Raw genomic sequence first — 20952 nt, forward strand, 5'->3', positions numbered from 1 at the left:
AGTAACGGTTTTCCATATGGATAACTAGTTTGTCCAACTCCATTTACTATACAGTGCCTTCTTTACACACTGACATACGATGTACTTCTTCCATTCAACACAATTCTGTAAATCCTGAGTTTAATACAGTGTTCTGTGCTGTGTTCTGTGGGTCAGTTCATTCATCCCTGTGCCAGCACTCAAGTACAGCATTAAAGTATACTTTATTTTTACAATGTATAAAATATACATGAAAAATACCATATATGGTACAGCAAACCCTCCCATTTCTTCTTCTTCTAAAGAAAATTTGGTATTTTCTCCTTAATCTTCCATGTAAATTTAGAAATCCAGGCTCCCCCCTCCTCTCTGTGCCCAGCTCCTTGCAGTTTTGCCTTGTGTCCCCAGAGCCCCTTCTGGTAGTTTGATTCACTCATCAGATGTGACCCCATGACCCGCCAGAGTGATCCAGGCCCCGGGTTGACAATGTGGCAGTCAGGTATAGGTCTCCTAATGATGAAAGAACAAAAAGACAGAGAAAAGTTAGAGAAATGCTTCTCCCTCATTCACTGGAAGCTTTGAAAAGTTTCTCACAGCCTTCTTTCCTCCCTGTTGTCGGTGCTCCCCTGGGTGTCTTGGCTAGGTGACCTCCCAGGGGTCCTAAGAGACCTGCCTTTCCGGGCCTTTAGTACCTCTCTGCCCTCTCCTTACTCACTGATCCTCTGGAAGTCACACTCTTGTATTTTCTCTACAGGAAAATGTGGTGCTGTAGAGAAAGACATAAACATGATTCCCCTGGTTTCATTTTCGTTTCTGGAAATGTTGGTTTCAACTCTCAATCTTTTCTTCCTAAGGGAGGGGCTCAAGTCAGAGGCTATTGTACTTCCTACTCCCTCCATCCTGGGCCTCATTTCCCAGGCAGGACCGAAGTTTGCCAGTCCTTGCTCTCTACTGTGTCTGCCTTTATCTGGGCGAGGACAGTTCTCTGGATTGTTCCTGTGCTGGGGGCTGCAGGGAGCACTTCACCAGACTCTGCATTTTCTACTGTTTTAGTGGAAACATTCGGGTCGGAGCTCTGACCAGAAATGTCTTTTCTCTCTTGAACTGGTGAGTGAGCAAGTTTTTTGCACTTTCAGGGATGGGATGCTTGTTTTTTGTTTGGAGGCCTGAGGGGCAGGGCTGGCTGTTGGAGACCTGTGGCTTGGTGCAGAAAGCCTGGTCATCCTTCTCAGGTGGTTAAGAGAGTGAGGGAGGGCTGAGAACTGCCCAGAGCTGGGGCAATAGTGGTGAGAATGGGAGGAGTGACTGGATTCTGGATAAATTTGATCAGGTTGCAGGATTGGGGGTGTGAAGTGTGAGAGAAAGAAGATTATGCGGACAGCCCCATGTGCAAATGAGGGGTGGCATTGACATTATCTGGCAGGGAGAAGTCTATGGGAGGAGAGGGATGGGGGCTTGAGATAGGTTTGGTCTTGTTCAGTTACTAAAGATCATCCTAGACATACAAACAGGAGATGTTGTATAAACAATAGGATATTTAGGTCCGAGGTCAGGGCAGATGCCTGGGATAGAGATATAAATTTGGGAGTTGCCAGCACATAGATGGTGCTGGACAACATGGGACAGGTTAAGATAACCTAAAGGGCGCATGTATGTGGAGCAGGGTCAGGACTGAGCCTGTTGTAGGGGAGGAAATAATTTTCCTCTACCCTTGTAGGTTCTTATGGCTGGTTTCAGAATTAAAATGCCATGAGGCAGATTAATAGAAGAAAAAAACAAATTTAACTTTGTATGTGCAGGGGTTCCATAATATGAGGCACACCTGCGTTCAGGCAATTGAGGCTTATATGCTATTCAGACTTCAGGAGAAGGGGTAGGAGTCTGGGACTTCAAAGAGGGAAGTCAGTTTACAGGAAGATGGAAAAACAAATGTTTGGTACACAAATATTTGCCATGCCATGCAGAAACAATGGGAAACAGAGAGGACTTTGATCAAACAGGCCTTGCTAAGTTTTCCCAAGTCTACCACACTAGCTCATAGTCTTTGTAGAAATCTCTGGTGGTAGCTCTTCTTCCTGAAATAGGCCCTTTATCTAAGTTCTTTTAGGCAGTTAAGGGGAAGGTAAAAGGTCTTTCTGAGTCATTGGTTTCTTAAAAATAATCATCCTAAAATAATCCTATGCCAAAGAGATACATTTTGGGACAGCAAATTTTGCTCCCCTATGCTATGGGCACCCCAGTTTCAGATCACACTGTGTGGGGGGACGTGCACACAAAGCAAGGAGTGGTCGGCCACACCCACTTCCTGCTTTAGTTTAACAAAATGGTGTTGGGGAGGAGAAATTTTTCCTCTACCCTTCTAGGTTTCTGTGGCTGGTCTAAGAATTAAATTGACATGAGACAGATTAACAGGAAAAAAAAAAACAAATCTAATTACTAAACCTATGAAAGAGGGCTCCAGAAGAATATTGGGTGCAGAGGCAGTCAGGCAATCAAGGCTATGTATTCATTCTGAGCAAAGGAGTTGGGGCTAAGGGTGTGGGACTTCAAAGGTGAGGAAGATAAGGCACAGGGTAATGGGAAGAGGAACTGTTTGGTAAATAAGTATTTGCTTTGCCATGTAAAGACAATGGGACACAGAGAGGAATGGGAACAAATAGGCCTTGGTAAATTTCCCAGTTTACATGTCTAGCTCATATTTTTTTAGTTATCTCTGGTGACAGCTCCCTTCTTGGAAAAAGCTCCCCATCTAAATGCTTTTAAGCAGTTAAGAGGGAGGTAAAAAGGAAAACTTCCTGAGTCTTCTGTTTCTTAAAAATAACCAACCTAAAATAATCCTCATACTAGAGAAGCGTTTTGTGGTGGCAATTTTATCCCCTACACTGGTCATTCATCTGATTTTTCTTTCACCTTTGAAACAAAATGTCTTCTCATTGCTCTAGTACCCTTCGTTTTTATGACTTAAAGGTCACATTTCAAATACATTCAAAACACCCTCTCTCCAGGCTGAGGTCCTTGATGCTAAGTGTAACAGAACATCAGAATGGGACTCATTCTTTCTTTCTCCCTATCAGCTGATACATGGCAATAATTGCTGCTCCATTTCAAGGTAAACCACCACAAAGATATTTCAAATCAGGTGGCCACAAACTAGTTAGACCACTGTCAAAGCTCTCACCTGAATAGCAGGTACAAAAGGGTTGGGGTGAGGGAATTTGTGAAGGGATATTTTGAGGGAGATGTTAGGGTGTGGGATCCCCAGGGCAAAGTTGGAGGGTGATGCCTCCTCCTCACTTCAAACTCAGAATGAGGGTTTTAGCAGGAGCTTTGGGAGAACAGCTAGAGGACAGGGAACTGGGTCTTTCCCAAGCCTGAGATATCTAAACATGAAAGTCAGGTTAGCAAGATGTGGCAGGCGAGCCCAAGAAGGAGCTGGGCAGAGAGTATGTTGGGGTGAAGGGGGTGTCGTGTGGCCCATACGTCTGATCCAGGCCACATGCAGGAGAGAGCTGGTGTGGGGTCACCTCAGGGCATTTCTCAGAGGGCTACCTGCAGGAGGGACCAGTCTAGAGCACGGAGTTGATGAGAGAAGTGTGGGATGTGCATGCACACCTAGGAGTCATCAGTGAGTATGTGGTCTTGTATCGTTGGGGCTGCAGGAGATGTGGGGGACCTGAGTAGACGGAACAAGGAGGTTCCCTAAGGCTGCACATCTCACCTCTCTTTAGGGTTCCCAAGGGGAGACAGTGTTTGTAAAGGGCTTCACCCCTGGATTGGGTGGTTTCACTTCTAGGGAAATGACAGGAGTGTCCGTTTTCAAATTATCTTGCCTTTTGTGACTCTAAAGCCCACCTTAAAAATCTCTCTCCTCTTTCTCCCAGTTCATTTCTCTTCCCATCACAGACTACCGCAGTCTTTTCAGTTTAATATGTGTCAGGATATTCATCTTGAACATATTTATTAATGTATATTAATGTATATATGTACCCATGAAAGCTATATAGTAATGCTTTATGTTTATCCCTTTAATTGTCCACAAAAAGTATTGAGCTTAAAGTCTGTTTTATAATAAAAATACCTATTTGGTCTTTGTCCACAATTCCTGGAAGGAGCTCCTAAAATTGTTGAAATTTCCAGTGATAGGAATGTCTTTTGTAAGATGATGAGATTATTGGGGCAGGGAGCCTACAGAGCATCAGGATGGGGGCTGGTGGCCAGAAAGATCGAGCCAGAATTAAAGGGTTGGCAGTTTCAGTTCCTTCCTACCTTTCCTCCCTCCAAACTTCAGGGAGTGGAGGAGGGCTGGAGATTGAGTTCAATCATCAGTGGTCAATGACTTATTCAACCGTGCCTATGTAACAAAACATTAAAACCCCTAACAAGGTCAGTTTCTTACTTCCTAAACTCAATATTATTTGGGGCATCTCTCTATGTTGATGTGCATAGGTCTACTTTATATTTTCTGACACAGCAGTCAGTCAAATGTATATCCCATTATTTATTAATTATAAAAAGGACACAGTATTATGTAGGGTACAGACGACGCTGTTGTAAAAGAGGGACTCAAACATGGAGACGGAGCACCAGGGAAGGCTTTCCCTCCCTCTGAGGGCAGTGCAGAGCAGAGGTTAGCAGACTGCACAGCTGGGTGCTGGTTTCGTCTTGGTCTGGTAGAGCTCAGGCCCTTCCCATCTTCACGATCCACCATCTCCATGCCCTTGTCCCCATTTGTGTGTTTGTCCCTAGGGGAGCAATCTAATCTTCTCTGATTATCACATCAAGCTTGGCCCACATTTCACTTGGTTCTCTCACTCCTCTGTCTCTCCCCTGGAAAGCAATCTCTATGAAATCAATGATTTCCATTCCTGAAGCTCCAGGGCTGGGACAGTGACTGGCACAGAGCAGACGCTCAATAAGAATTTGATTAGAGAATAAAGGAAAGAATAAAGAATGATTGTGCTTAGAGAATAAAGGGAGGATTTGCTTCTAGAATAAAGAAGTAAAGGAAGGAATTATTTGACAGTTCACATGCTGTTTTCATTCCCCCTGTGATTGCTTTGGGCTTATTGAGACCCCTTTTGTAAGCAAGTGATAGTTTCTGAAGATAGGAACTCAATATTACTGGTACTATATTTTCACAAGTCCCAAAGCCTTCACATCAGAGGGGAGGCTAGGCTAGGTTTTAGGCAGTGGAGTAAGGTGGGATACAATTATCCTTAAGCACAGTTACTCTCTGCTTAAACAAATAAGTTCAGGCCACACAGTCTCAAGTTAATACCTGTGGTTTGCGGTCAGTTTGAATGTTAGCTATGGATACAGGACTTTTCAGTAAGCTCAGAGCCGTTCACAGCACTAATGTCACTTTTGCCACCACTTAAGAGCTAAGCATCCATTCCATTTCTCTTGAAATAGTAGGAATGGTCAACAGCTAAGAGTTTGGTTATAAAATAGCCTGAGGATACATCAATTTAAAGTAAATTTTACAACAAGGAGACAGAAAGTGACATGTGGAGAAGTCCCTAATTTCACAGAACTGCTCCATGATTGCTTCTAGGTGAAGGTTTGGGCAATTGTCCACTCTTTCCCAACTGCTCCTAATGCTGGCTTTACATTCTCCCTCAGCCAACAGATGAATGAGTCCAAGAGTAAAAGATGCATTTTACGTAGGAACCAAGTATACTCAACACACATGCACAGACACAGGCACATACCTGAAAAAGAGATTTTACCGCAGAATTTGCCATCTCTTCACTTTATTCAATTCCAGTGGGTAACTTAAAAAAAAAAAACTCTTGTTATAACCCACAAAATAGATTTCACAACTTCAGACAAGCAGAATGAAGACCACTCATTAGTGGATTTCCCATGCTGGTTTCTCTATAGCTCCCAACATGCCCACTTATCCCAAGTCCCAACCAAAGGGACCCATGGAGAAGTGTGGCCCACCTTGCACCAGATGTGGAATCTGAGGTATCAAGGACTTCTGTGAGCCCAGAATCCAATGTACATCAAGCCCCAAGTTTGTTCCCCATTTGATCATTATCATGAAAGGCTGACAGAAAATCAACATGCTCGTTTATTCCAGGAAAGTATGATAAGCCTCAACATCATCAAAGGGCCTGGTACTGAACAGGACACATCTGGGAAGATGGTGTTTGAAAAGCTCCCACCTCACTAACATCATCTGTAAAGGGAAGAGTTGGTGCCCTGCAATAGAGATAGTTTCTCCAATGCTAATACACAATTAAACTGAGGGGGACTGAAAAGTCCCATTAGACATCTCATCGTTGAAAGCTTACCTAAGGTCCCTATTCCATGGGAGGTCCACCCTGGGGAACTAGTGGAGTCACAATTCCAGATGCCCCAGAAATGGCCAGTGGCTCCTTCTCCAGCTTAGACTCTAAGAGTGTATGAGTGGCACGTCCTGCCCTCCTTCTATACATGTGGTCTCCATCAGAAGACCCCGAATGCCAGGAACATGGAGATGAGAGGCACACTGCCTCCACACTGGAGGGCTGGATGGGTTTGAAGCAGCAAAGTATTTGTGTGCTGATGTGGTCCCTGAAGAATGTCAGAGAGGGGTCCTGCTATGAAAACTCACTGAAATGAGTAAGCCAGATGCCAAGTTCTCCTGTCCTGGTGTGGGCTCCACATTTCATGTCCTTACAGTAGCACAGTCATCAAACAAGTTCCATCTTAGGAGCCCTCTCCCTTACACACTCCTTGGAAGCAGAGGGTGACAGTGATCAGATAGATGTCAGTGGCCCTCCTGGCATGTCACCCCTCCCTGGGGAACAGTCCTCTCCTCAAACAGAGGCAATTCCTTCTGGGACCATCCAAGTTCAGGTTGCTCTAGAAGGAAGAAATGGAATTGTGGAGGGTTGGGGTTGTCCTAGGGAGAGCTGAGGGAAAGGAGGGAAGAGGAACTGGGAAGGACAGTTGGTTGTCCTGCAGTTTTCTCCTTCAGCGGCCCCTCGGGGACACTGGAGCTCTCCTCTGGGTTATTTCTAGATCTGAATGCTGGCAGGGCCCCAGCTCCAGGGGGACTCAGGCAGCGGAAGTTTCAGTTCTATTCCTGGAAATGACTCTAGTTGTCCAGGAAAGGGAGTGCCAGTTTCCTTTCTGCATTCCATAGTGGAGGGGGCACTGGCCTGAGCCAGACTCTAAGGCGTCAGTGTCAAGTTAGTGCACAGAGGCCAAGCACAGAGTTGGGGTGTCCTGGGTCCAGCCCTGCTGCTTCCCTCTAGAGCCATGTCCTCAGATGTTGGTCCTCAGCTCAGTCCTATGTCCACCTTCAGCTTCACCGTCACCCAAACCCTGCCCCTTCCTGAGGCTCAAGACACTGTCTGCAGAGATGCTCCCTGGTGTTGCCCAGCTCACTCAGCACTTGGGTTCACTTGCTATCACCAGCTTTGCTCAGAGTGCATATTCTCCATCCACCATGACCTCCCTGCCGACTCCAAGCTCTGACCCCTACCTGCTGTCAATGCACCTGCTGGGGGCCTGAGACCCAGCAATGCTCACCACTGGCCAGGTGACCCTGGGCATCTGCCTAACATCCTAATGATTGTCATGTGCTCGCTCTCAGATCAGAAAGAAAAGATCAGAAGGGATCAGAAGAAAAAGCTCCCCAAGTCTTCTGTGGTCAGGAGAGAGGCCCCAGACAGAGGACAGTGTGAGTGTAACATAGTTAGAAGTTTTTCAAGGCTTACAATGCTTCCAAGGTTTGGGCAGAAATTGCAAACATCAAGAATAGGATAGGAAATTCTTATGCATCTAAGAGATTGTGAATTCAGTTTAGCCACCATCGATTCCTTCCCTGGGTTAGAAGAAGACAGTTGAAAGGTTGAGGAAAGGGGAAGGCAAAGATCACTTTAGTGAACTTGTTGCAAGGGGTGTGGCCAACAGTGAGGGCTGGATGTTCTTTTCTGGGTAAGATGATATCAGGAGATAAGAGGCTGGGGCTACCCACCTTGCCCAACTCTAAGGAGGAGGTAGCCGGCCTGCAGGTCTGGGCTGTGCCTGTCCCTGAGATTCCAATGGGGATGTCAGTGTGAGCCACCCATGGCCCCACCTACATGAGGGACAGTCACCACACCAGGGGCTTCAGCAGGATTGCACCTGTCCCACCTGAGTGTGTCTTTCCTACCCTTTATTGTTCCCATCCTTGTAATAGGGTCAGTAGGAGGAAGAAAGAGGGAGAAGCAGACTCTTCTCCTGTCCCTGCTGCAACTATCTCACTTGGTGGAGGCACTGAGCCAGGGCAGGAGAGATTTCAACTCTGTAAGTGTCTGCAGGTTGTTTATGAGACCAATTGGACTTTTGCTTACCTGAGTGGGACCAGGAGACAGTATATTTCCTGAGACATTCCTCCCCTCCTCCAACCAGGAAATGTGTGTTTTGCCTCTGTGCATTTCAGAGACCTTACTGATGTCCAGGAATAACTTCCCTGTCCTGAAGGTGTGATGTCCTAAGGAGACCGAGATATTAGAGGCCTAGTCTTGTCAGTCATCCACAGAACAGGGCCGAATTGCAATTGAAAAGCCCAGTAAATATTTGCAAGGTAATGGAAGGACCACACCCATTTTCAACTTTAGCAACACTTTTATAGTTAAGCCACTTGCAGAGGATTTTTCTGGAGTAACTCAGCCTGAACCCTGCCGGCCCACACCCCAGCCTGAGGGCTTTAGGCAAGGCATTTAAGGCCTGTCCTCCTTCCCTTTTCTCCTGTTCCCTGTTTTGCTTTGCTAGTATTCCCAGACCTAGTCTGGTCTCAGATACAGGCCTGACACAGCCTCTTGTTCAGCTCTCCAGCCTGCCCAGTTCCTGGTGGTGAAGTGATGACCATGCAAACATCATATGGGTTGAGGGCCTGCCAGAAGATGGAGAAACATGAGAGGAGGTGGCTCAACCAAAAAAGAGGCTGAATTTGGCTGCCTGCCTGGACCTTGTGAGTTCCTTTGAGCCCAGGTTCAAACGATTTCAGGCATCTAATAGACAGATTAGCCTGAAAGCAGAACCCAAACCTAGAAAAGGTTTTCAAAGTGTGGACCTAAAGTGCAATCAGCAACCTATATATGTCTCTTGTGGACTTTGCCCACATCATACTTTGGGTTCCTACTCCGTGCAGGGAGAAGGCACCTTGCCAGAGACTCACAGACCTCTGATGGGACCTGTTAGGAGTTTCTCCTGCAAAGGCAGAAGCCGTGCTTGAGTCCAAGAAAAATTCCATTTGGTAGGTACACAGTAGTGACCATGACATGCTGTGTCACCTCTTGTCCTGAGGAAGGTTCGTGTGATCTCAGTGGACTTAGGGCTAGAAAGTCTGACTACGGACCATGAGGTGTGCATTGAGGGGCATCACTGAGCAATGGCCGCTCCAGGCCAGAGCCTATGAAATGGGGCACCAGACTCAGAGTGAGTGACCCTCACAATGAGGACCGGCCCAGCCCTGGGGAACTCTGAGTGGTGTTTTTAATTAATACTGAGGTTTTTTATTTTATTTTATTTTATTTTATTTTATTTTATTTATTTTTTGGCTACGTCGGGTCTTAGTTGTGGCACGTGGTATCTTTGCTGAGGCATGTGATATCTTTAACTGTGGTGCACAGTCTCTTCATCGTGGCGCACGAACTTCTCTCTAGTTGTGACGCGCAGGTTTTCTCTTTTCTATTTGTGGCGCACAGGCTCCCGGGTGCATGGGCTCTGTAGTTGTGGCATGGGGGTTCCAGAGCACAAGGGCTCTGTAGTTTGTGGCATGCAGGCTCTCTAGTTGAGGTGTGCGAGCTCAGTAGTTGTGGCACGCAGGCTTAGTTGCCCCACAGCATGTGGTATCTTAGTTCCCTGACCAGGAATCGAACCTGTGTCCCCTGCATTGGAAGGTGGATTCTTTACCATTGGACCACCAGGGAAGTCCCCAAACTGAAGTTTTTAATTGGGTGTCTGTATGTGTTCATCTGCATCTACAGCTAGCTCTCAAATTCATTTGTGATCTTTCATCTTTGCCTTGCAGTTCTTTCTGCCTGGAATGACAATGTCCCCACCTCCTCCCTCAATGATTTCTCTGTCTTTCTTCCATCATAGCATTGATTGTCTCTATGTGTCAGACAGAGTATTTCTCTGATGTTCCCAAACTATAGAAGTAGGGAGAGATTCATGACTGACTACAGAGAAAAGAATACATGCAGCACCAATTTGAAAGAACTGAGATATTTTTCTTTTTAAAATCCTTTGTTTACGTATATAATATGATGATCACCTACACACTGAACAACCATCCCAAGAAGTAGAACATCTTCAGTAACTATACTTACCTATGTGTTCCTATTTACTCCATACTCTGTCACCAGCCCTTGTTTAGCAACTTCTTGAAGTATGTATTTATGATTCCTTTCTGTCATTTGTTGTGTTATCACTTACATATGCATGCCTAAACCATATTTTGTTGTATTTTCTTGAAGATTTATTTAAAGAGTATTCTTTTTTCTTACTATTTTTTTCTACCATTTCTACTAAATTCTATTTATTTTAAACTCAGTGTTGTGTTACTAAGATTTATTTCACTATGTATAACAATGGATCAGTGTTGTAGAGCTCAATTTATTTATCCATTCTCTGTCAATGGCTATCCTCTCCTTTCTCACAATAATGAAGACTGCTGTTAGAAACACATTTTACATGTCCCCTGTACATTTTTGTACAGTGACTCCTAAGTACCATGTTAGGAGTGGAAATGCTGGGTCCTAAGGTACATGAATGTACAATTTTATAAACTTAATCTATATTTTTTTCATAGTGATTGTATTGATTTTACATTCCCAGCAGCTATATTTCAGTGATTCTACTGATTCACATTCTCCCTAGGACTCAATATCATCCAACTTTAAAATTTTTCCAATTGAATTGACATACAATGTCATCTCACTGTGCACAGTTTTGCATTTGCTTCATTTCTAAGGAGGATGCTAAACTTTCTGTGTGCTTATTGACCACACCTGTTTTTTTTTTTTTTTTTTTTTTTTTCCTGAGAAAGATCTGTTCATTCCCCCCCATGCCCTGCACTTCCATACTGGATTGTTTTGCTTCTTAGTGATCTCTAGCATTTTAAAAATACCTTCTTAGTATTGATTTTTAGTTTACGACATTTGTGTCAATATCTTCTCCACATGTCTGGAGAATTTTTTACTGCCCTGAAGCATTTCTTTTCATGAACAGAAACTTTTAATTTTAATGTACTCTAAGGCACCCCATTTTTCAATCTTATTTATACAGTTATCTTCTGGGTATCTTGTTTAAAAATTTTTTCTGTACCCTAAGATCTGCTATATTTTCTAATAGAGTTTTCTATTTGAAGTTAGATCTTTACTCTTCCTCTAGAGTTGATTATCAAAAGTGATATAGGTAGGGAATCAGTAACAGTCTCCAAATGGGAAACCAGTTTGTACAGCTTCATTTACTTTATAGTGCCTTCTTTACTCACTGACATTCCATGTACTGGGTTGGCCAAAAAGTGTCTTCAGTTTTTAAGTAAAAATAAAAGACACACTTTTCATTTTCACCAAGAACCTTATTGAACAACATAGTCACCCTTTTGTTAGACTACCTTCTGCCATTTTTCAGGCAACTTCATAATTCCATCTGCCCAAAGCTTTGTCATCTTTTTGAGCAAAGAACTGCTCCAGGTGTCTTTTACAGTCTTTCAGGGAATTGAAAGTTTTTCCATTAAAAGAATTTTGTAAAAACCTAAATAATGGAAACCTGAAGGTGCAATGTCTGGTGAATATGGCAGAGGAATCAGAACTCCCCAGCTGAGCTGTAACAGGTTTTGCCTGGTCATCAAAGAAACATGCGGTCTTGCATTATCCCGATGGAAGAGTATGCGTTTTCTGTTGACTAATTCTGCATGCTTTCGTCGAGTGCTGCTTTCAGGTGGTCTAACTGGGAGCAGTACTCGTTGGAATTAATCGTTTGGTTTTCCAAAAGGAGCTCATAATAGAGGACTCCCTTCCAATCCCACCATATACACAACATCACCTTCTTTGGATGAAGACCAGACTTTGGTGCGGTTGGTTGTGGTTCATTTTGCTTGCCCCACATCTCTTCCGTTCCACATTATTGTACAGTATCCACTTTTCATCGCCCATCACAATTTATTTTTAAAAAGATACATTTAAGTAGAGAATTACACGTGGAAATATGGTCAAGAAGGTTTATTTTCGCATAAGTTATGTAAGGATCCTAAACATCAAAGCGCTTAACATAACCAAGCTGGTGCAAATGATTTTCAACATTTGATTTGGATATTCTGAGTATGTCGGCTATCTCCCACATGGTATAACATTGGTTGTTCTCACTTAATGTCTCGATTTGATCACTATCAACTTCAACTTGTCTATCCAACCATGGAGCATTGTCCAGCGAGAAATTTCCAGCACGAAACTTTGCAAACCACTTTTGACATGTTCAATCAGTCACAGCACCTTCTCCATACATTGTACAAATCTTTTTTTTTTTTTTGCGTTTCAGTTTCATTTTTACCCTTCTTGAAATAATAAAGGATAATATGCCAAAAATGTTGCTTTTTTCTTCCATCTTCAATACTAAAATGGCTACACAAAAATTCATCAATTTTGATGTCATTTTTTAAATGCACGCTGATATGACAGCTGTCACATACACTCTAGGAAAATTTTTTCAAATGAAGTTAAAGACAACTAAGTGCTACTAGAGCCATTTTATGGAAAAAACTGAACGAACATTTTGGCCAACCCATATGTCTCCCTTTCAACATAATTCCACATATGCCTGAGTCCAAGACAGGGATTGGTATTGTGTTCTGTGAGTCAGTTGGTTTATCCCTATGCCAGCACCCAAGTACAGCATTAAATATACTTTGTTTATTTTTATAATGTGTAAAATATACATGAAAATATACCATACAAGGTATGGCAGGTCCTCCCATTTCCTCCTTGAAATGTGGGTTCTCAAATATCAATCAGATTTTCCAGCGGCAGAGGCTCAGGTTAGAAGGTATTGTATTTCCTGTCGCCTCCCCCTTCTGGGCCTCATTACTCAGGCAGCAGAGGCTTGCCAGCCTTTGTTCTCTACAGTGAGCACAGGAGCACACTGTGTCTGCATTTCCTGGTGAGAACAGTTCTGGGGAGTGTCCCTGCGCAGTCTCAGCATTTTCTGCTGTTTTAGTGGAAACATTTGGATCTGATCTCTGTCATAGGAAGTCTGTTTTCTATCTGGAAAACATGCTCTATACCTGCAGTGGCCAAGGCCAGCTTTGTGCTTGGAGGGCTGAGGACAGGGCTGGCTGGTGGAGAGCTGGAATTCCATCCAGCAGTTCATGCCAACCTCTTTGAAGAACAGACAACCCCTGTGTCTGAAGATGCCTTTTCTTTCTTTCTTTCTTTCTTTCTTTGAGAAAGTTGTAAGAAAATTTGAGGCAACAGAATGTTTACTGGTTTCTCCAGTAGCAAACTATGTAATGTTTAATGCACACTCAGGGTTTTCTGATTCTAGCCTTTCATTACCATAGAGATATTTAAATTTCTTTGAGTTTTGGTAATTAATAGCAATGCAAAATAATTAGTTTCTTTGCCATTTCCTTACTCTGTGCAGGCTATAACCAAATACCACAGACTGGGTGCCTTATGAAGAAAAATCTATTTCTCATACTTCTGGAGGATGAAAGACCAAGATCAAGGCACATGTAGATTAGGTGTCTGATGACAACACACTTCCTAGATGAATTTCTTTTCTGTTTAAGCTCATATGTCAGAAGGTTTAAGTTAGCTCTTTGGGGTCTCTTTTATGAGGGCACTAATCCATTCATGATGGCTCTGCCCTCATGACCTAGGTCCACTTACTAATAAAATCACTTTGAGCATTACATTTTATCTATAAATTTATGGGGACACATTTAGTCCATAGCCCATATAGAAATACAATCTGTCTGTTGAGGTTCAATAGTCTTCCCACCTTCTTCTTAGAAGACAGCACTCTTGTCTCACTTTGACATTTATTTCAATATTCCTGAGCTATAAATGTGTCTCTTCTTTGGTATTCTCCTTTCAACTAACATTAACATCTGCTTATTTCCTTCATTAGTGATCAGTTAAATAAAATCTTTAACATGTATTCATTATATATATATATATATATATATATATATATATATATATATTTTTTTTTTTTTTTTTTTTTTTTTTTTTTTTTTTGCGGTACGCGGGCCTCTCACTGTTGTGGCCTCTCCCATTGCGAAGCACAGGCTCCGGACGCACAGGCTCAGCAGCCATGGTTCACGGGCCCAGCCGCTCTGCGGCATGTGGGATCTTCCCAAACCGGGGCACGAACCTGTGTCCCCTGCATCGGCAGGTGGACCCTCAACGGCTGCGCCACCAGGGAAGCCCTAATATTTTTTGATAGTCATGATTTTACTTTTTTTAAAAAATTGTCTTTGCACAATATGTAGAATGGGGGTGGAGGGCATTCAGCACACCCCTACTGGACAGAACCCACTGGTAATACGTGAAACAATCTTATGGTATAAATACTTTTTAAATCACAGTTTCTTGGTATAACTTTCCTCACTCATAGTGAATGATAGGAAGTCCCATCAATATCATATTAATAATTTCTTTAAATTGCCTTTGTTTAATCAGATGCCCATGTTTCAAAACTGTGCTGAATTGGATAGAGAAAATTAGAGCTCTTATTTGCTTCCTCTGCAACTTCCTGTCACATGTTTTAAGTTCCACCCAAACTGGTCCATAAAGTGAGATAAATAGACATTAAGCTGCCATGGGGTAACTATTACCACAATGACTATGTTCTTGGTTGTCCGCCTTATGGAACATACATCCTGGCGGGCAGGCCACCTGGTGGGCTTGTCTGTCTCCTGCCTCTCCCACAAGGCAAGTCCTGTCCTGATTTGCTGCAGGTTATTGGAAGTGAAGGTCTTCCTGAAAGTCGTCTGTGCTCACTAACGTGTTGACCTAAGTGATTCTTCCTGCAGAATGGAAAGATGCTGGGCTCTGTATTCAGGTTTCAGAAAAATACAGACAGTCTATATTAGTTTCCCATTGCTCTGTAACAAATTACCACAAACTTAGTGGCTTAAGACAATATACGTTCATTCTTTTATAGTTTTGGAGGTGAGCAGTCAAAATGAGTCTTAAGGGGCTACAATTAAAGTGTCAGTAGGACCGGTTCCTTCTGGAGGCTCCAGGAGGTAATCCATTTTCTTGTCTTTTCCAGGCTCAAGATGCTGCCTGGCATTCCTTGGCTCATTGCCCTCCCTCCATCTTCACTACAACCTTTGTTCCTATTATCCCATCTTCTTTTCTGCATTTGGCCATGCCTCACTCTTATAGGGATGCCTGTGATTATATTCAACCCATGTGGACAAACCAAGATAATCTTTCCATCTGAAGATCATTAACTTAATCACATCTGCAAAGTGCTTTTCGCTATGTAAGGTAACATATTCACAGGTTCTGGGGTTCAGGATGTGGACATCTTAGGGGCCATTATTCTGTCTCTACGTTGTCCTGACTCCTGGGACATATAAATCATCAGCTTTGAAAACAGGTAGTCTTTTCTGTAGCAATGGAAACAAAAGTCATCAGGAAAAATAAATTAACTGTAGTAACATGAGTAAGTGTGAGAGATGGGACTGATCTGTTGAGACCACTGTGTTTCCTCAGCTGAACCTGCCTGTTCTGCCACTTCATTCACCTTACCTCCTTATTCTCTTTCCTGTTCCACAGATCATCCAGAGTTAACTGGCATGGATTGGTTCACCTCATATTTCCTGTCAGGAAAGAATTTTGAGCAATTGGCCCCAAAATTTGTCCCTCACTACTCCACATTGATCAGCAAGGCAGTGGAGGTCCTCTCTCAGGAAAGCGTTGAACGTATTCAAAGAGTCTTTCAGGAGGGGAAGCTAAAAGAGGTGGTTGAAGAGATTCAGGAAGCACTTCAGAAATCTGAGAATGCTCCCTTGAATGTGGCTGTGATCGGGCAATCTGGTTCTGGGAAGTCCAGTTTCATCAATGCCCTGCTAGGTCTTGGTCATGAAGAGGAGGGGTCTGCTCATGTTGGAGTTGTGCCAACTACCATGAAGAAAACCCCCTATCAATATCCAAAATATCCCAGTGTGACCTTCTGGGACCTGCCTGGAACTGGGACTCCCAATTCCCTTCCAGATCCTTATCTAGAAATTGTGGGAGATGATGACTATGACTTTTTCATCATTATTTCTTCCTCACGGTTCAGCTCAAATGATGCTCTCCTGGCCCAGAAAATCAAGGAGAAGGGGAAGAATTTCTACTTTGTTAGAACAATGGTGGATGTTGAATTACATAGTGAAGAGAAAAGCAAACCCATATCCTTCAAAAAGGAGAAAGTCCTTCAGCAGATCCGAGATGACTACCTGACTATTCTCATCAACATCGGAGTATCTAATCCGTGTGTCTTCCTGGTCTCCAACTTTCACCCGGATAAGTTTGATTTCCCAAGACTGCAGGAGACACTGCTGCAGGATCTCCCTGCTCATAAGCGCTACACCTTTGTGCTCCAGTTGTCCAATTTGTCTGATGCTTTCATTGAGGTGAAGAGAGTTATCCTCAAAGAGAAGATCTGGCTGAATGCCCTGAAATCAGCTGCTTTGGCCATCATCCCTTTCATGGCCTTCTTCAGTGGCTTTGATTTGCCTAAACAGGAGAAGTGCTTGAACCTTTATCGAAGCTATTTTGGTTTGGATGAGCAGTCAGTGAAAGAGATTGCCCAGAAGCTGGGCACATCTGGGCAAGAGATCAAGAGCTCCACAAAGTCCTTGGATTTCTGGTTATTTGTGAAGAATGACAGTATAGCAGCAAAGGCCATGAAATGTGCTGAATCCTTTTGCTCAGTGAACGGAGGACTCCGATCTTCTATCTTTCAGTTTTTGAAAGTATATTTTCTACGTTTGAAATTCATCAATACGGTGGCTGATGATGTTAAAATGCTATTGCATAAGACTTTAGAGAGCTGAAGTCTAAGAGAATGAGGCAGAGATGGGTAGAGTTGCCTAACCAAATAACAAAAGGGCTTCAGGTCTTGTGTTCTCTGGGTGGGAGCAGGATCCTCTTCTACCCACCACCAAGGCCAACACTACCCTAAAGTAAAAAGATTGTCTCACTGTTGGAAAAAGACCATTGCTCCACATTGATGCTACACTGCTAAGTAAAAGGGATTTGACCATAACCTCTTTTCTGTACTCTCTAAGTTATTTTGCTCTAATCATGACAGATATGCACCATATAACTTTCATTAATCTCCTGGTGTTATAAGGTATTTTTCATTTGCAAGTTTTACTCTGATAATAAACATTTGGTAGTAATTAAGATAACTGTTATCTATCGGCTTTTTATGAATTATTATCCCCAGTCATCATTTCAATACCATCCTCACCAAAATAAGGGAAAATACACAACTATGGGAATATGGCCAAGTGAATAGTTGATGATGTGTATGGGGAACCACAGCAAGTAGAAGAGAGGATTAGAGAAATGGTATAGAATGTAATATTTCTAGATACTGTTAGAGATTAAAGGGAGGGAAACCAAGTCAGCGTTTCTATCTCTAGGACTTTTTCAACACTGGATGGATTAAGAGACCAGTGAACAGGGCACGATGAGGGACAGGAGATTTGAGAGAGTGAAGTTGAATTAGGAAGGAAAGAAATGATTAACTGAACTGGGATAAATGAGAGAAGAGAGTGTTTTTTTCTCTCACCCCAAATTTTACATCAAACTTCTGAAACAGAAGCACACAACAACAGTGCCTGTCTCGAGTCTTGGGGATTCTCACTCCTGCTGTAACTGTAACTGTACATGTGACTTTCTTCTCTTCTTCCCTATATCACTGGTATAGGGTAGGTGTTTTATGGTCTAAGAGATGTACGTCGCTGAGGCCTTCCCTTAGATCCCCACACTCCGGAGGCTCTCTCAGTGGGTGGAGGGCACTGAGATGTGAAGTAGGGCATGAGGGGCCCACAATCACCCTGCTCCTCCCTGCTCCCCCAGCGCTCAGCAGGGGACTCCTGTAGGGCAGAAGCAGTCAGTGGGGGATGAAGCAGATCACTATGTGTGCTGCCTCATATTCAACAGATATGCGAAATGATAAAAGGGAAGGAGCTCTTGACTTTCTGTTATGGACAGGTTGCATCAAAACATTTTTGTTCATCAGATGTGACCAACATGGGGACTCACATGACCTTCCCCTTCTCCAGAAATTATGACTTTCCACATTCCCCAGGCTTTTTCACTTCATTTCAGTGGCCTTCCATCAAGATAGCAAAGGACAAATCAAATGGGTCTTGTGTGGGTCCCAGTGGAAACACCCTTGCTACAAAACAAGAGTTATCAAATATTTACGTCTGTGGTTTTGTTCAAAGTTCCCTTATTCCCAAATAAGACAGGCAGGGTTAATGAGTCTTTCTCTCTAGGAAGAAAGAACTCAGGGGAGGAAAATAGAGAATCTGTTCTGGTGCCTTGTTTTCATCATCCAGAGTGAACAGGAGGGTTCATGTACCTAGGAGAACATTCAGGAAGTGCCTGAATGATTCCCCTCGCAGGGAAAAAAGTGGGGAAATAGGAGGAGGCTGTGAAGAAGAAGAAGAGAGGTCTCAGGGTCTGGTAGGAGGGGACAGAACTGTGCGGTGTCTCTAAACTGAGACCTTTGAGTCTAGAACATCAATATGTGTGAGCATCCAGCCAGACTCTGTCAGCAGAAGCTTCAGAAGTTCCTGTGGGTGGCGCTGTAATGGTTGACCGCCACGTTAGGCATTGGGTGAGACTCTCTCATTCAGCAGCAGCCTGCAGCCCATAGCCTGAAACACCACCTCATTGTGCCATCCACTTCCTTGGTCCCCATGTGTCTTACCTTGTGAGCACAAAACTCCTTTTCATGACCACTAGAGGGTTGGTGTTACTGAGAAAGAGAAGGCCCTCTTTTCCCTTCATCCCTGCCTCTCAGGGCTACTGGTTGAAGGCATCTTCCTGTCTTCTTACCGCTGGATTAGTGGTAAAACAGTTCCTATCCTGTCTTCTCTCCCAAATCAGTGTCTAGTAGATACAAATTGGTTCTTTGCACTGGGACACTTTTGAAAAGCGTGTGGTGAATGGTACAGTTTCCTGGATACCTGACACTTGAGCAGAGACAAAAAATGTGCATATATGTTGGAAGAGTGCCCCCAGTAAAGGGAAAAGCAAATGTAAGGTTGTGAAAATGGGAGGAACTTGCCATGTCCACTGAGTAGGTAGTAAGCCCCAGTGGTGGAGTAGTGACCAATGGGAGAGTGGTAGGATATGAAGGCTTAGGAGTAATCAGGGAACAGGAATGTAGGACAATGGTGGGCATGGTCTTTTCTTCAGAATTTATTCTAAGTATGATGGAAACATTGAAGGTGTTAGGCATGACTTAATTTAGGCTTGGCAAATAGATTACAGTGGAGGCTGAAAGGATAGGTCTAAAGCAACTAAAGGTGATTATTCATTCCTTCTTGTTAGAGATGATGGTGGCTTGGACAACAGTGAGAGAGACAGAGAGTGTGAGAAGAAACTGGGTTCAGGATGTATTTTGAAGATAGACCTGTCAGGTTTGCTGACTGACTAGATGAGGATGTTAGAGGGAGAGTATAAGAATCACCTGATGATTCCTTCTGAGCAACTAAGTAAGGGGGGTGCCATTCAAAGAGATGGGGAAGTCTCTGAGAGAGTAGACCTGGGGGTAGGTGTGGGGTTGGGGAATTAAGAGTCAAGATCTAAGAAAAGGATTGTTAGACTTGAGGTGTCTGTTGGAACTCTGAGTGGAGGTGCCATGTGGACAGGTGGAGGTTTGAGTCTGAGGGTCAGCAGAAATCATGGTTGTGCTGCTTTCTATCTGTCTGACCTTTGGCAAATCACTGAGAAGCACTTCCCTTTACCCTCAAAATTAGGATCAACTTACCCACTCAAGGACATTTTGGGGAATACAAGTCCTGGGATGATTTAATATTTACATGAAAGGAGTATGGTGCAGTGAAAGTGCTCCATGGAGTGACAGAATTTATTAGGAGGTAAGCCACAGGTAAATTAACTTGGGAGAGAAAAATTTATCATTATAAACCTGTCTCCAGGGAACAAATGAGGAAGGGAATGCAGGCAAAATGGTAAGGTAATCACCATACTTCCCCCTGAATCTGGGGCTCCATTAGGTTCCCTCGACTTCTCCCTTTTATTGACTACTTTTTTTCCTGTCAATGAGTTAATTTGTTCATTTTTTCCCACATTGATATTCACTTGTTGCAGCAACATTTGTTGAAAAGGCATTCGTTTTTCCATTGAATGTAGTCTTAGCAACTTGTTAAAAAATTATGTGATTATTTTTGGGTTAACTTCTGTCCCCACTATTCTATTCCATTGTTCTGTAGGTCTAAATACACATTTCTCCAAAGAAGATATACAGATGGCCAACAAACATGTGAAAAGATGCTCAATAACACTAATTATTAGAGAACTGCAAATCAAACCTACAGTGAGGTATCACCTCACACCAGTCAGAATGACCATCATCAAAAATTCTACAAACAATAAATGCTGGCTGGACAGGGTGTGAAGAAAAGGGAACCCTCTTGCACTGTTGGTGGGAATGTAAATTGATACAGCCACTATGGAGAACAGTATGGAGGTTCCTTAAAAAACTAAAAATAGAACTACCATATGACCCTTCAATCCCACTAATGGGCACATACCCAGAGAAAACCATAATTCAAAAAGACACATGCACCCCAATGTTCATTGCAGCACTATTTACAATAGCCAGGTCATGGAAACAACCTAAATGCCCATTGACAGATGAATGGGTAAAGAACATGTGGTACATATATACAATGGAATATTACTCAGTCATAAAAAGGAACGAAATTAGCTCATTTGTAGAGAT

General features: G+C 43.2%; 1 protein-coding gene across 1 annotated transcript; it reads left to right on the forward strand.

Annotated features, from left to right (window-relative positions):
- The first annotated feature begins 909 nt into the window (after nt 1-909).
- Nucleotides 910-17377, forward strand: LOC309805047 (interferon-gamma-inducible GTPase 10-like). The gene is made up of 2 exons (XM_082622875.1): nt 910-1086; nt 15756-17377. Exon 2 carries the CDS (start codon nt 15776-15778, stop codon nt 17018-17020), a length of 1245 nt encoding a protein of 414 aa, XP_082479001.1. The 5' UTR covers nt 910-1086; nt 15756-15775; the 3' UTR covers nt 17021-17377.
- Nucleotides 17378-20952: the final 3575 nt, after the last annotated feature.

This window comes from Mesoplodon mirus, assembly GCF_964341445.2.
Source record: "Mesoplodon mirus genome assembly, chromosome: 5".
Taxonomy (NCBI): Eukaryota; Metazoa; Chordata; class Mammalia; order Artiodactyla; family Ziphiidae; genus Mesoplodon; species Mesoplodon mirus.

Coding starts and splice junctions, on each gene's coding strand:
- LOC309805047 (XM_082622875.1), top strand. CDS start 15,776: ATGGATTGGTTCACCTCATATTTCCTGTCAGGAAAGAATTTTGAGCAA.